The following is a 12,723-nucleotide window of genomic DNA, read 5'->3' on the forward strand; positions in this document are numbered from 1 at the left end:
CAATCCTCCATATGTAGCAGTCCTTATCAGGCGATATTGGAATTCTCCACCCCTATAACTTCCCTATAACTCGTGTAAGGTGTCCTCACATGTCCATGATCTGCACAGAGCCTAGGATATTCATTTATATACCATGATCGCAGGCTAGAAGTCTCCCCCTCAGTTACAATGGCATCAGACTTGCGCTCAGAATACTCTCTAGATAGTCTCTCTGTACTTGGCGGTATAGAGATAGCGACGTCGGCTCTAGTAGAGAGATCTTTCTCAGAGGCAAAGTTTGGATCCGAGATTCGGCAGCTATGCTGCGCACCAGAAAACCTTGTCGTGATATTTTCTAGTTGAGTGCTCCCGTCTATTGGCCGACTATTCCTGGACTGACATCGGTGTCGTTACGCAGGCGATCCAGCCCTGTTATCAAATCTGAACAACTTTCTCCTTCGCCAATATCCAGTCGATGGATCCTCGCTGATAAGGTCATTGCCGAATCAAGTGCTCGGAGCTCTTGCCGAGTTTTTCCATGGGATATCTCCCCCGCGTGAACTGGATGGTCAAGAGTTTAAGGACCATGTTGCGAAGGCGTCACGAATTGCTCAAGTCTTGCATGCTCTAGCGGGTATGAAATTTGATAAACCCACTGAAGAGCTTTCAAAGTCTCGTGGAGCGAGCATTAAGAAAGGGAAAAGGCCGAAGAGGGCATCCATTTCTGGCTCCGTGATGTTGGTAGTAGTTAGCGCCGCCGATTCCGAGGCATTTAGGGCGCTAAATCTGGCTGCGCCATCTTCGGAGGTTGAGGCGTCCGACCTTCTGAAGGGCTTGACAGATTCTCACAGAGAAATCCTTTTCGTACGCAAAACCTGGCCGAACGAGCCAAAAATCTCCTACTCATTCCCAACTTTCAGTACTTCCTTGGTCTGCTTGAGCTTGACAGTATTCGTGAGCTCGTTTTGCAGAAAGTATTGCGTATCATTGCGCCCCCGTCAGACGTTGTCCTTCCTCAAAAAATTAGGGAGGCAAATGAGCACATCTCGATTCCGGAAGCCACTGATTTCCCCGTCAAAAAGCAACCTCTGAAGCTTAGGTTCCCAATGATTGCACCGGAAAAGGCAAGACATGCGTTTCAGTGGCCTTCAGGCTTCGGGGATTGGCCTATCCATGTATCTGCGGCCGCTATCAAACATTTACGCCAGTTCCGACGAGGAGACGGAACATTCAGGGCCACTCAAGAAAAGATAGCCCAACTTTCTCAAGGTATGTACCGCTACTCTCTCTCCTTGAGAGATCAATGCTAATCATTCCCCATGTAGGACTTTTCTCCGAATCAAATCAGAAACGTTTGGAAGGTGCTCCTACCGATGTGCCGATCTTTGAAGCCAAGGTAACGGGGGACCTCCGCCTTGTGTATCGAATTGACATCGATACCGATCATTATCTCAAGGTTCGTATGCTCACGCTGCTCGACGTTCCTGGGCTGATTCTCCATCGCATAGATGGACAAGCAGGTGATCAAGGTATATGGTGTCTATACTCACGATCAGTTCGACCATCGGCTATGGACTCGGATTGCACACTCGTCGCCTCGAAACGATAGAGAACATATGAGAAAGTATGTATTACAGTGCATTTCCTCGGTCGATTCACCCTCCACGCCACAGGGTCAATTATCGGATGGAGCCCAGACGACGTGGGGCGAAGATAAACATCGTCACGCCACCTATGACTTGGCCACATGAGGGACGAGCGTTGGTAGAACACCCTCCTCCCAGAAACACCAATATGTCGTTGACTGAAGACGAGTGCCTGGAACTTCACAAGATATGGTCTCTCACAAAATTTGTTCCGTACTCAACGGTAGGTCTCGTAGCAGCTGTTTGTTTTCAAGGTCGCTCATAGTCCACATTAGGCTGTACTTGCATGTAGGTACTCTTTGAGACCCCAAGGCAAAACTTCGCACTGAGTTGTGACCAGCCATCATTCAGGATATAGACGCCGAGCACGAATTTAGCGTCTCGTAAAGTTGAATTACATTCATCGCTCTCAAGATGCTGATTATCGGCCCAGACCCGCGGAGGAGAACATTATTCAACACCCGTCTTCCTGCTTTGTTATCGGGTGGAGTGGCACCGGTTAGTAGCATATTTCATCACTCTGGATGTCGTTCACCAACCTGTTACAGGGAAAACCACTACAATGCTTTTCAAATTGCTTATGTTGGAAAGGGCGCAGCAGTCCAATCTCTTGGGTGACTTCGGCCCTATTCGCCAAATGTTTCTAACCCAATCCCACGTTCTGGCGTCCAAGGTTGAGGAGTACTACCTGAAACTACTCGAAGCAGCACAGCTTGGGATGCCTCCCACTCCCAAGGATCACCGAAGGGGGCGACCCGCCGAAAGACACATTACCGAATTTGCCGAGGATGCAGATGATCGTCCAGATTTACCAACACGGTATTCAGACCTCAAAGAACAGCATTTCCCGCTGTTCCTGACGTATGATCAGGTAGGTTTCCGTGACCCTAGTGTATGTCTTGCCTCTCAATTGCTCATCCGCAATGATACCTTAGCTACGTCGTATGCTTGAGGTGGAGTGCGGAATTGAATCGCCCGCCTCTTCGCGGGGATCTCGAAAACCCATTCGACCGGAAAACTCAATGTGTGTACCTCTGCCAGAACCAGTTGATGAGGAAAGCTGGGACACTTTGGGTTCCTTGCGGAAAGGGTATCGCGACCGCAATAAAAATGTTACATTTGAGTTAGTCACGCTCTCTTCAGCATGGGCGGCCTTCAACGTATTTCCCCCAGCTTGTTCAAGTCGCAGTATTGGATTCACTTTGATCAACAGAAGATCAAAGGACTTGGTGAGCCAGTATTCATGGATCATGGCCCGAATTCACGATTTTCCCTTCGCTTTTCCCCTGATATGTAGATGCCGCACAGGTATACAGTGAGATCATGTGCGTTCATCGATTAATACTGGACGATGACAGAACCATCGGCTGACTTTGCCTCAGGGGGGTAATTTGTGGACACGAAGACACGTTGGAGACTCAGAGTGGTTGCTATATGGACCGAGAATCTTATATGAACCTGAGCCACCGTGTAGGTCGTCCGACTGTCCAACAAATATGCTCGACGCTGACCCTTCTTAGTCACATCCCTCTTTTTCCACAGCACGCGATCGAGTTTACGATATATTTGAAAAGTATCTCAAATTAAAAATGTTGAACAATGCTTTTGACAGCCCAGGGAGGTGAGAGACTGACTTTCCGCTTGCTGCCCCTGTCAGTTCAGCCTATCCATCCAGGACGCATGCTATCCTGAAGCATATCGATGAGAGCATGATGAAAATTGACTTCCTTTATGTCGATGAAATCCAAGATTTACTTACGATCGACACTAAATGTATGCAAACTTCTGGCTAGTTTAGCCCTTTGGGCTGAACCCTCCTCAGTACTTAGAGATTTGTGTCCGAACCCCCATGGTCACTTCTGGGGTGGTGATACGGCTCAGACTATCTCTGTCGGAAGCAGTTTCCGATTCGAAGACCTCAAGGCTCTTGTGTATCGTGAAGAGGTAAGAGATCGAAAACTCCGCCTAATTTCCGCTTAGTTAGCACCCTTGTAGCTGAGCGATCGTTTCGTGGCCTCGGGGGCGAGGGAGCCGGTAAACCCTGAAGTCTTTCAGCTCCCGATCAATTACAGAAGTCATCAGGGTATTGTGGCTTGTGCCGGCTCCATCATTGATCTCATCACTACTCTCTTCCCCTACTCGATCGACAAGCTTCAAAGAGAGGAGTCCACTGTTCCTGGCCCAGAACCGCTTATTTTTCGACACGAAAATGTTCATTGGGGACGATTTTCATCGGAGAAAAAGTGTGTCTTTCGAGCCCTCCAGGTTCTAATCTCACTCAACCCTCTAGAAACTCTGAGTCGTGCTTTCAATTGGGCGCGCGGCAGGCGATTATTGTGCGGGATGACGTGGCCCGTGATGAGGTTCGGACCCTGTCGGGAAGTCAGGACAATGTCTACACGCTTATTGAGAGTAAAGGTACAGCGAAACTCTCATCATTCCGAGTTGAAGTTCCTGAAACTATAAATATCTAGGGCTTGAATTTGATGACGTCCTTATATACAACTTCTTCGCATCTTCTCCTGCATCAGGTGCTCAATGGAGAGCGATCTTAGGCGTGCAGAGGGCTGATGCCACGGCATACCGCGTCCTTGAAGTTGAACTTAAAAGGCTTTACGTAGCGCTCACGCGTGCGCGTTTTCACGTCTGGGTCTGGGACTCGAGTCGCACAGCGGATCCGATGGTGGTAAGTATCCTGTTGTCATACGAGTTTACCAAGCCAGCACACAAACAAACTTCTGGGAGCATTATTGGCTTTCCAAAAATTTAATTGTAGTTCATGATCCGTCAGAGTCAATTCCGCAGCTCACAAGTAAGATCCCCCCCCTCCTGGCTGCCGAACATGTTTGACATGGAACATGGCCGCTAGCTGATTCTACAAGGGAGGAATGGAGGGAAATGGCCCTGACGCTATTCTCTAATTCTCGCTATACTCAGGCTGCATCATATTTTCACAAATCTGGACGTTATCTTGACCGTGATATCGCACTGGCCTATCAGCAAAGGAAGGACGCCAGGGCTGCCTCTAATGACGACAGACGCATAGCTGCATTCAGTGCTGCAGGGCTCGCTTTTCAGTCTTGCGCTAGGCGTAGCTTGGACGGCGCTCAAGCCCTGCAACACAATGCCGCGGAATGTTTCGTACTTAGTGGGGATTTCCAAGATGCAGCAAAGATTTTTGAAGAGGCTGGTCAGCACACGGACGCTGCGATTTGTTATCACAAGGCCCATCTACTTGAGGATGTTGCTCGTCTAGTTTTCCCCTCAGATGGCTCCAACTCACTTGTTACGGAGAAAACAAGAGAAAGACTCCTGGGCACTATAAGAATTCATTATTTGTGTGCTGGGGATTTCGAGTAAGTCTCTAATCTTGGGCTCCGAGACGATCGGAAATGTTGACTTTTCGAAGACGTGCTGCGTCGCTATTCGATTGTACGAAAGACCAGATTTCGTTTGTAGAAGAGTACCTGAACAATAGTTCCGAAATCGTTGCTTCCATATACGAGCATAAAGGCGACTATATATCTGCTGCCAAGATATACTCCAGCATCGGCCAGGACATGAAGGCGGCCTCACACTGGCTCCGTTCTGATTCGCCAGAGGCTCAGACTCAAGCGGCATCGGCTTTGCTGGATGCTATGTGGAAAGTGGCCTTTAACACTGTTGACGCCCACCACGTAAAAGTACCCTGGGCGATGCTGAGCGACATACCAACGGACTCCATGACAGAAACAATGCAGATGGAGGTAAGACTTGAGACGAGTTGGATCATGTGAAGTTGTTCTTACGAAAATACGAAGATGCAAATGTTCAGGGCCATAATTGGGAGGGATGTGTCCGCTCTTTGTGCTCTCGGTCGAAGTTTCGAGGCCAAAGAGTTAACTACCGAGGCCGTTTTGTCGTTCAACCATGTCCTTCGGGGTGGCCTCGATCTTGGCAATGAGGATCTCTCTGGCCTATGTTCGAAATTAGCAATCGTCGAGAGTTACTGTCGCCAACTGATCGTGTTATTACGAGAGCGTCGTATCTGCGACTCTACCGTCGCTCAGAGACTTGCAGGATTCTTTCCAGCTGCTGGAAAGGCCGCAGAACACGTTCGCGATGAATTCTGCGCTGCTGGTGATTCATACGCCAAAAGGCTAGTGGAGCAGGCTTCCTCCTCTTCACGACCTACTAGGATTGTTTCGAAAATGCGGGAAGGATCGGTTCATGTGAGGGGCGAGGATCTTCACCGGTTGCTGCGTCAAAGTCTTGGGGCCGACATGCAAAACCTATTGGTCGGTATTCACTCAGAATTGTTGGGAGCTGGTGTTCTCCAGCCCTGTCTCGGATATTTGCTGCACGCAGAGTGCAACAGGGTGCCTACATGCCGGGCGCTTCACCTAGAAGCAGGTTCACGGGACATGCTGTCTCGTTACTTCCGTGTTCACATGCAGATAGTAGTGACTCTGGATTGCATGTGGCACCTCCCTGCGACCACAATGTCAATGTATAGACCGTATGGTGATATTCGGCACAAATGGATCGGACGGATTTTCTCTGTGCTTTTCCCTGTAACTCGGATGTCGAGAGACCATATGACATTCGACTCAAAATCTCCTGAAGCACGTCGCGCCATGCCGATCGTTCGAAGTTGGGTCGACTATCGCATTCGGGGTCTCGATCGCCACAGCGAAGATCTAATAACTTTGGATCGGAATTTTGCCACCAACATCGTGATGCTTCCGCTTATGGCCTATGTCCTTCACGGGAGACGTTTCCTCCGGAATAACTTGAAGACGTATCCCGTGCCGAGAAAGCAACAAGTGGGTCTCTCGTCCTCCCGGGAGGCCGTATATAACGGAGCTCGATTTCTCCAGTGAGTGACCGAGTCATAGGTTGGTGTAGACGATGCACTAAATTGTTGGCCAAGATGGGTCGTCGAGGCTAAACCTCCTATCGACTTGAACGTCGTCGTGCATTATCTAGAGCTTCTCTGCATGCAACTAGTTTTCGAATACAGCATGCTGTTTAGCCCTCTCCATAATCTCCTTTTGCCGCGTAGCTGGGCACCCTGGGTCCTCGACATGTTCTCGGACAGTCCTCCAACAGTATTTTGCATCACACGATTCCTGGCTCCCGTAATAGATATACTTCATGCCCTCAGTAGCCGGGATGGCTATGGTATGCCCTTCTATTCGACCTGTCGGAGCTAAATCCTATCCATTCATCAGGATTTTTCACGCTTCGTGGATCCGTGCTCCCGTCGTGGTCATTGAGGCAGGAAATGATTGCTCGAATGTAGGTACATGGGGTTTAATTCAATAGTTTCATATGCCTCATGTTGTGATTCTTCAGTTGTCGTGCGCTTGTTATTGGCAAGTCCCATTTCCGAGAAGTTTAATGTCATAACAAAGCTCACTTGACTCCCAGTGGGATTCAATGGCCCTCAACACAGGGCCGACATTTTCAATGCAATCAAGACACTGGATTTTAGTCCACCCGGAGAACGCTATGCAAGGTAAGTTATGACGGACTTTGCACCTGCACCATTAAGCGCATGATTACGCCCATAGGTTTGTTAAGGCCAAAAGTTGGTGGGAGATGGTGCAAGCCCTGACAGCCCACGGCGACCCAGACTCCTTAGTAATTCTTTGCCAAATTAGTGCCGAAAACCCCGCTGCGATGCAAGTCATGGTGGAGTGTGCCCACGAGCCCACGCAAACTATTCACCCCTCGGAGGACAAGGATAAGAGCGGTCATGATAACGCCGCGGACCCTTTGATAGGTTCGAATGTGAACAAGACTGTGAAACAGTTGGCCACAAAGACAGAAGATGAGATTAGGGCCGCTGCCGTCCTTATCCAGCGGTGCTACCGTCGCCTGGCTGCAAAACGGATACTTGAATCCTCCGAATTTCAGAAAGTTTTCCTGGCGTGTGTCAAGAACATCAACTTCCAACCCAATCAAGGCCCGGTGAACCGCATCCACTTCTTTGCCATCCTCCGCGGCCCACTTCCTCATGTCTTATTCGTTCTTTCCAGAGTTTTAGAGGGGGCTCGAGACGCCAAACACGCGGCTAAGTCTCGTCTTGACACTGTGGAACTTGGTGATTTAATGGTGGAATGCCAGAACCAGATCACGGTGTTAAAGTAAGTTCATATTGTACAGCCTGTGCTGGGGTGCGCGGCTCATACCTGAGAACCCACGTTCTCCACTTAGCCGCTGCTGTGAACGCATGAACGAGCTACTGAGAGAAATAGGACCTGAAAGTTCAATATTCCGCTCTGGTAGTTTCACCTCTCTCGAGCCGCAGGTTCTCGAAGTGGACGCGCTACTAAAGAAGTTTGAATCCACTCTGACGAAACTAGAGGCGGAGTCTTTGAAATTCCACATGGCCATGGGGATTAAGGGGATAGTCACTCCTTCGGCGCCACAAATGTGCCCCCCAAACCATCACTGAACGTCGAAGATTTGGATGGGTATTAGCCGTATGAGGCCCATAGCTTCCTGTATCTTGAGGCTGGTGTGTGTTAGATGCCTAAAAAAGTATATTACGCGGAAATGGTGTGCACGTCGGTTGGATAGCGTGGGAATGATCGGGGATTGACCCCCCAAAAAAGCACGAGGTCGTAGAGTTTGCCTTCCCTCCCGCGCAGTGTCAGCAATCGTGATTCTGGGAGTAGAGTCACGGGAAGTACGATGTATGGGGGGAAGTGAAGGCAACATTCTGTTGAACGTTTCTGGGTTTAGCCACCGACTGAGATCAAGGATTTGGAATTCATGATCCATCAGAGCCAATTCCGCAGCTCACAAGAAAGATGCCCCCTCTGGCCGTCAAACATGGATTATGGCCGCTAGCTGATTCTACAAGGGAGGAATGGAGGGAAATGGCCCTAACGCTATTCTCTGATTCTTGCTATGCTCCGAGTCGGGCTGCATTATATCTGGACGTCATCTTGACCGTGATATTGCACTGGCCTATCAGCAGAGGAAGGACGCCAGGGGCGTCTCTAATGACGACAGACGCATAGCTCCATTCAATGCTGCAGGGCTCGCTTTTCAGTCTTGCGCTAGGCGTAGCTTGGACGGCGCTCAAGCCCTGCAACACAATGCCGCGGAATGTTTCGTACTTAGTAGGGATTTGCGAGATGCAGCAAAGAACTTTGAAGAGGCTGATCAGCACACGGACGCTGGGATTTGTTATCACAAGGCCCATCTACTTGAGGATGTTGCTCGTCTAGTTTGCCCCTTAGATGGCTCCAACTCACTTGTTACGGGTTCATTCATCCCTGTTTCAGTCGAGGTCAACTTCCAAATTAATTCTAGGGAATGACAGGCACATGACCGAGGCTTGAACCGATCTCAAAATGGCCTCGAGTCCAGTTTCATTATTTCTCAAATCGGCCGTGAAGCTCTCCTCAGGCAAGCATATGACCTCGGGTCAAGAGGTCAGCTCAACAGAACTAGTCGAGTAGGATTCATGTTACCAGTGCTGGGGTTTGGTGTGTATCAGAATACAGGCCCCACTTGCCTTGAGCCGAGGTACTGAAGGCGGGCTACCGGTACGTTATTCCACATCACGGAATACTAACCATAGAGATAGCTGTTATTAAGGCACATAGATTCCGCTGTTGTCTATCGAAACGAAAGAGAGGTCGGCCAAACAGTCCGTCAATCCGGCGTCAACCGCGACGACGTATTTATAAGTCAGTTTCATAGAGACGAGGCATATCGATCTGACGATGCTGATGACTCCAACTATACAGTCGTTCGCCCTCAGCTACCAAAATAACCACCAGATATGCTGGCTACGAGAGCACGGCCAAAATGGTAGATGAATCGTTGAAAAAGCTTGGGTTCACGGCCATCGAGACCAACGAGTGCTACAGTGATCATCACTGGTTTCCACGCAGAATATATCGACCTCTATCTCATACACGACCCTTATCCCGGAAAAACTAAATCACTAGGGACTCATAGGCCACTCCTAGCCGCCCAGAAATCAGGGAAAATCCGTTCTGTCGGCGTCTCGAACCAGTATGTTTAACTGTGCTGGAAGAAAACTGATCTGAGTTCGTGCGTTCCAGCGGCGTCCACCATTTGGAGGAAATTAGAAATGAAGGCCTCCCTGCGCCAAGCGTGAATCAAATTGAGGTGAGGATTATCAATTGTGTGCCCAATCTTAGGAGTGCACCGACAGGAGGCGATTATCAGTTGCATCCGTTCGGCCAGCAGAAGCTTATAGTGGAATACTGTGCAGTGAATGGAATCGCGGGAGAAGCATATTCTCCACTCGTGCGAGGTGTGGCAAGGGACCAAACCGTACTTCAAGTAGTAAATGAGGCGAGTCCTGGCTGACTCGTTCTCGTGGGGTTGGTTGCTGAGATGCAACATGTGGGTCGGAAAGTCCCCTTTCCTTGTCTACATCCGATGGTCACTGCAGAGAGGGTGAGATTTGTAATTTTCCCATTCATTCCCCCCCCCCTGAAATCCAGGTTGAATGTCGGGCGTGGCGCCACTTTATCCCATTGCTCAAATCAGCAACTCCATTCAGGATCGTGGAAAACGCTAGTGTGTCTAATTTCCAGCTGAGCGAGGAGCAAATGGCAGCGTTGAATGCGCTAGACAAAGGAAGGGATGGCGCTGTGACTTGGAATCCTGTTGATGCTCCATAGTGACCAGAATCTCTGCATAAGAACTAGAACGCGCGAATCTGGAGACGATAGCGCGTTGCTGATCTATATAGCGAGATTGCCTAGGTCATTAAGAATACACGCATCAGGTGTGCAGCTAGCCAATCCGCCTGGAAGAGTATCAGCAACTTCCTAATGCTCTTGTCGAGATTTCTCCTGTCATGTAGATTGGGTGTGTTGGCACTTCTAGCAATTGTGACCCCTTAAGGGGAATGTTGACCGCGGTCATGAGGTCGCAACAGCTTCGGGTACTCCGCCGCGCCCCGGTAAGAATTGTAGGTTGCCATAGCCTACCGTTGACGATCCAACTAGAAGATGAACTTGACAACGGATGAGGTAGCGCATTTCCGCATAGAAGCCCCCCGAATATCTCGAAGACGCGAAAATCATAACGGGGGGCGCGTCTTCTCATATTTGGCGCGTGTGACATGCTTGAATGCATCAATTAGGAACGAATGAAAAAGTAAGAATCGGGGCGAGAAGCTGTGTCTGAGATTTGAACGCCAGAAGGGAAAGTATGTTGGTTGACCACTTCGGCGCTTCCCGTCTCCTGTCAAGCTGGGAAAAAGATCCTCGTTAAGGTCCTGCTCTTCCTAGAGGCTATCAACCTACCAACCAGACTCTGAACCTTCCGGGCGTCTTTTTGTATAGCGTTCGACCCTTTATGGAGAACTATGTAAAGCTCGAGAGGGTTGGAGAGGGTACGTCTTGCCCTGCCACTCACTCCCACAACATCACGTCCGTATCGCAGGGACGTACGGAGTCATATACAAAGCTAGAGATGCCAATACCGGCAAGATTGTTGCACTCAAGAAAATTCGGTTGGAGGAAGAGGATGAGGGCGTACCCAGCACTGCAATCCGAGAGATATCGTGGCTGAAAGAGCTTGACGATGACAATATCGTTCGGTGTGTCCACTGAGACCTCTCGATCCCTGATTCTCACATCTGGAACATCCCGATCGGCCACCACTTACTCCAGGCTGCTGAGCATTGTTCATTCCGATACAAAACTCTATCTTGTTTTTGAGTTTCTTGACCTGGACTTGAAGCGGTACATGAATGCCTTCACAAAACAAAATGAGACGCTTGAACTCTCCACCGTTAAGGTGAGCACCGGTACGGTCAATTGCCCCGTCCCATGGATGAGTAGTCGATCAAACAACAACGTCCACAATCACCACACAACCTACCCGTTTTTTCGCCGCGCAGAAATTCACTATGCAACTCTTGTCGGGTCTTCACTACTGCCACGCGCATCGTGTATTGCACCGCGACCTCAAGCCCCAAAATCTTCTTATTGATGCGGAGGGGAACTTGAAACTGGCGGACTTCGGGTTGGCGCAAACATTCGGCATCCCGCTAGCGAGATATCCGCGTGAGGTTCGCTCTAAAGCCCCTCTCCGATCCTTCTATTGGCCCACTGTATGACCTTACGATCGGCCAGGCTGTTACATTATGGTACCGTGCCCCCGAGGTTCTTCTTGGCTCGAGGCATCGTTCAACAGCAATCGACATGTGGTCTGTAGGCTGCATCATGGCCGAGATGGTCATGTCAGGCACTCCACTGTTCCCAGGAGATTCGGAGATTGACCAAATCTTCAAGATTTTCAAGTAAGGTCCAAAATCCACCGAAATATCCTGAATCATGCTATCCTTGTCAGGATTCTTGGGACGCCTCATGAGACAACGTGGCCTGGAGTTTCTCAGCTGCCCGATTTCAAGCCAACATTCCCTCAGTGGACTGGGACGGGTTTGGGTGAAGCTGTTCACGAGATAGATCGTGTTGGGGCTGACTTACTGCATGTATGTCGTCATCCTGCTATGAATGGCGTGTAATCTGGCCATCAATTGACTTCATGGTTGTTGGCAGTCATTCCTCGTGTATGATACTGCGAGCCGCGTGTCTGGTATGCCATAATTCCTTCCCCTTTCCTCTGGTAACTGACTATTCAAAGCTAAACGAGCGCAGAAGCACCCCTGGTTTGGTAACATGGAATTATAGCTCGCCAATGGTACCAGCAACAGTTTACAGGAATGACTACTGCTTTGACGATGTGTGTTTCCGCCTACATTTTCCTGTAGTGACCAGTGTCAATCCGTCCGTATCTCCCATTGTTTGTGCTATTCCACCTTCCTTCACCAACGATTATCGATTCTCTATTTGTCTATCATACTATTTTGACACTTCATCCTTCTTGCTTGGTGGGCATTGTTTCTATCACCTTTCCTGCATTTATATTACTGTCGAAGCTTGTACCTTTCATGACATTCTGATTGTGTGGTTACTCCTGCCGGTTGGCCCGCCAAGGTGACCTTGGCTGACATCCTTAGGGTGGACTGTCGGAGAAATTACTCCCATATGCATGTCAGACCTAGTAGTGATCGAGTGCATGCATAGATGGTGACGAAGGGAAGAAAGCG

The 12,723-nt window shown here is 49.4% G+C and overlaps 3 protein-coding genes across 3 annotated transcripts; all 3 read left to right on the plus strand.

Annotated features, from left to right (window-relative positions):
- Positions 1-168: 168 nt before the first annotated feature.
- EI90DRAFT_3013934 (uncharacterized protein) lies at positions 169-8,067 on the plus strand (the record flags this gene model as incomplete). Its single annotated transcript, XM_039056717.1, is given in 29 exon segments — positions 169-223; positions 452-843; positions 900-1,248; positions 1,305-1,435; positions 1,488-1,603; positions 1,653-1,848; positions 1,977-2,008; positions 2,059-2,123; positions 2,174-2,496; positions 2,561-2,748; positions 2,769-2,854; positions 2,923-2,950; positions 3,008-3,095; positions 3,146-3,246; positions 3,301-3,398; positions 3,448-3,569; positions 3,621-3,868; positions 3,916-4,043; positions 4,100-4,311; positions 4,402-4,437; positions 4,563-4,981; positions 5,035-5,371; positions 5,426-6,483; positions 6,538-6,788; positions 6,839-6,905; positions 6,963-6,967; positions 7,038-7,125; positions 7,181-7,756; positions 7,776-8,067. 29 exon segments carry the CDS (start codon positions 169-171, stop codon positions 8,065-8,067), a joined length of 6,087 nt encoding a protein of 2,028 aa, XP_038919626.1.
- A 1,320-nt stretch (positions 8,068-9,387) lies between these two features.
- EI90DRAFT_3044348 (NADP-dependent oxidoreductase domain-containing protein) lies at positions 9,388-10,322 on the plus strand. The gene is given in 7 exon segments (XM_039059334.1): positions 9,388-9,467; positions 9,520-9,647; positions 9,695-9,757; positions 9,802-9,803; positions 9,820-9,950; positions 10,006-10,055; positions 10,126-10,322. The coding sequence occupies 7 exon segments, from the start codon at positions 9,435-9,437 to the stop codon at positions 10,280-10,282; spliced, it is 564 nt and encodes a 187-aa protein (XP_038919627.1). The 5' UTR covers positions 9,388-9,434; the 3' UTR covers positions 10,283-10,322.
- A 343-nt stretch (positions 10,323-10,665) lies between these two features.
- On the plus strand, positions 10,666-12,478 carry EI90DRAFT_91453 (Pkinase-domain-containing protein). The gene is made up of 9 exons (XM_039068236.1): positions 10,666-10,881; positions 10,952-11,001; positions 11,052-11,208; positions 11,282-11,408; positions 11,584-11,682; positions 11,747-11,913; positions 11,964-12,105; positions 12,173-12,209; positions 12,258-12,478. Exons 2-9 carry the CDS (start codon positions 10,965-10,967, stop codon positions 12,302-12,304), a joined length of 813 nt encoding a protein of 270 aa, XP_038919628.1. The 5' UTR covers positions 10,666-10,881; positions 10,952-10,964; the 3' UTR covers positions 12,305-12,478.
- Positions 12,479-12,723: the final 245 nt, after the last annotated feature.

The sequence above is a fragment of the Cantharellus anzutake genome, assembly GCF_015039405.1.
Source record: "Cantharellus anzutake strain C23 chromosome Unknown EI90scaffold_10, whole genome shotgun sequence".
NCBI classification, from domain to species: domain Eukaryota; kingdom Fungi; phylum Basidiomycota; class Agaricomycetes; order Cantharellales; family Hydnaceae; genus Cantharellus; species Cantharellus anzutake.

Bases quoted from the DNA above. Each gene is read 5' to 3' on its own strand.
- EI90DRAFT_3044348 (XM_039059334.1), top strand. From the start codon at position 9,435: ATGGTAGATGAATCGTTGAAAAAGCTTGGGTTC. The intron at 9,468-9,519 runs ACGGCCATCGAG...GGTTTCCACGCA, and splicing joins CGTTGAAAAAGCTTGGGTTC to GAATATATCGACCTCTATCT. The intron at 9,648-9,694 runs TGTTTAACTGTG...CGTGCGTTCCAG, and splicing joins GTCGGCGTCTCGAACCAGTA to CGGCGTCCACCATTTGGAGG.
- EI90DRAFT_91453 (XM_039068236.1), top strand. From the start codon at position 10,965: ATGGAGAACTATGTAAAGCTCGAGAGGGTTGGAGAGG. The intron at 11,409-11,583 runs GTGAGCACCGGT...CGCGACCTCAAG, and splicing joins TTGAACTCTCCACCGTTAAG to CCCCAAAATCTTCTTATTGA. The intron at 12,210-12,257 runs GTATGCCATAAT...GACTATTCAAAG, and splicing joins TACTGCGAGCCGCGTGTCTG to CTAAACGAGCGCAGAAGCAC.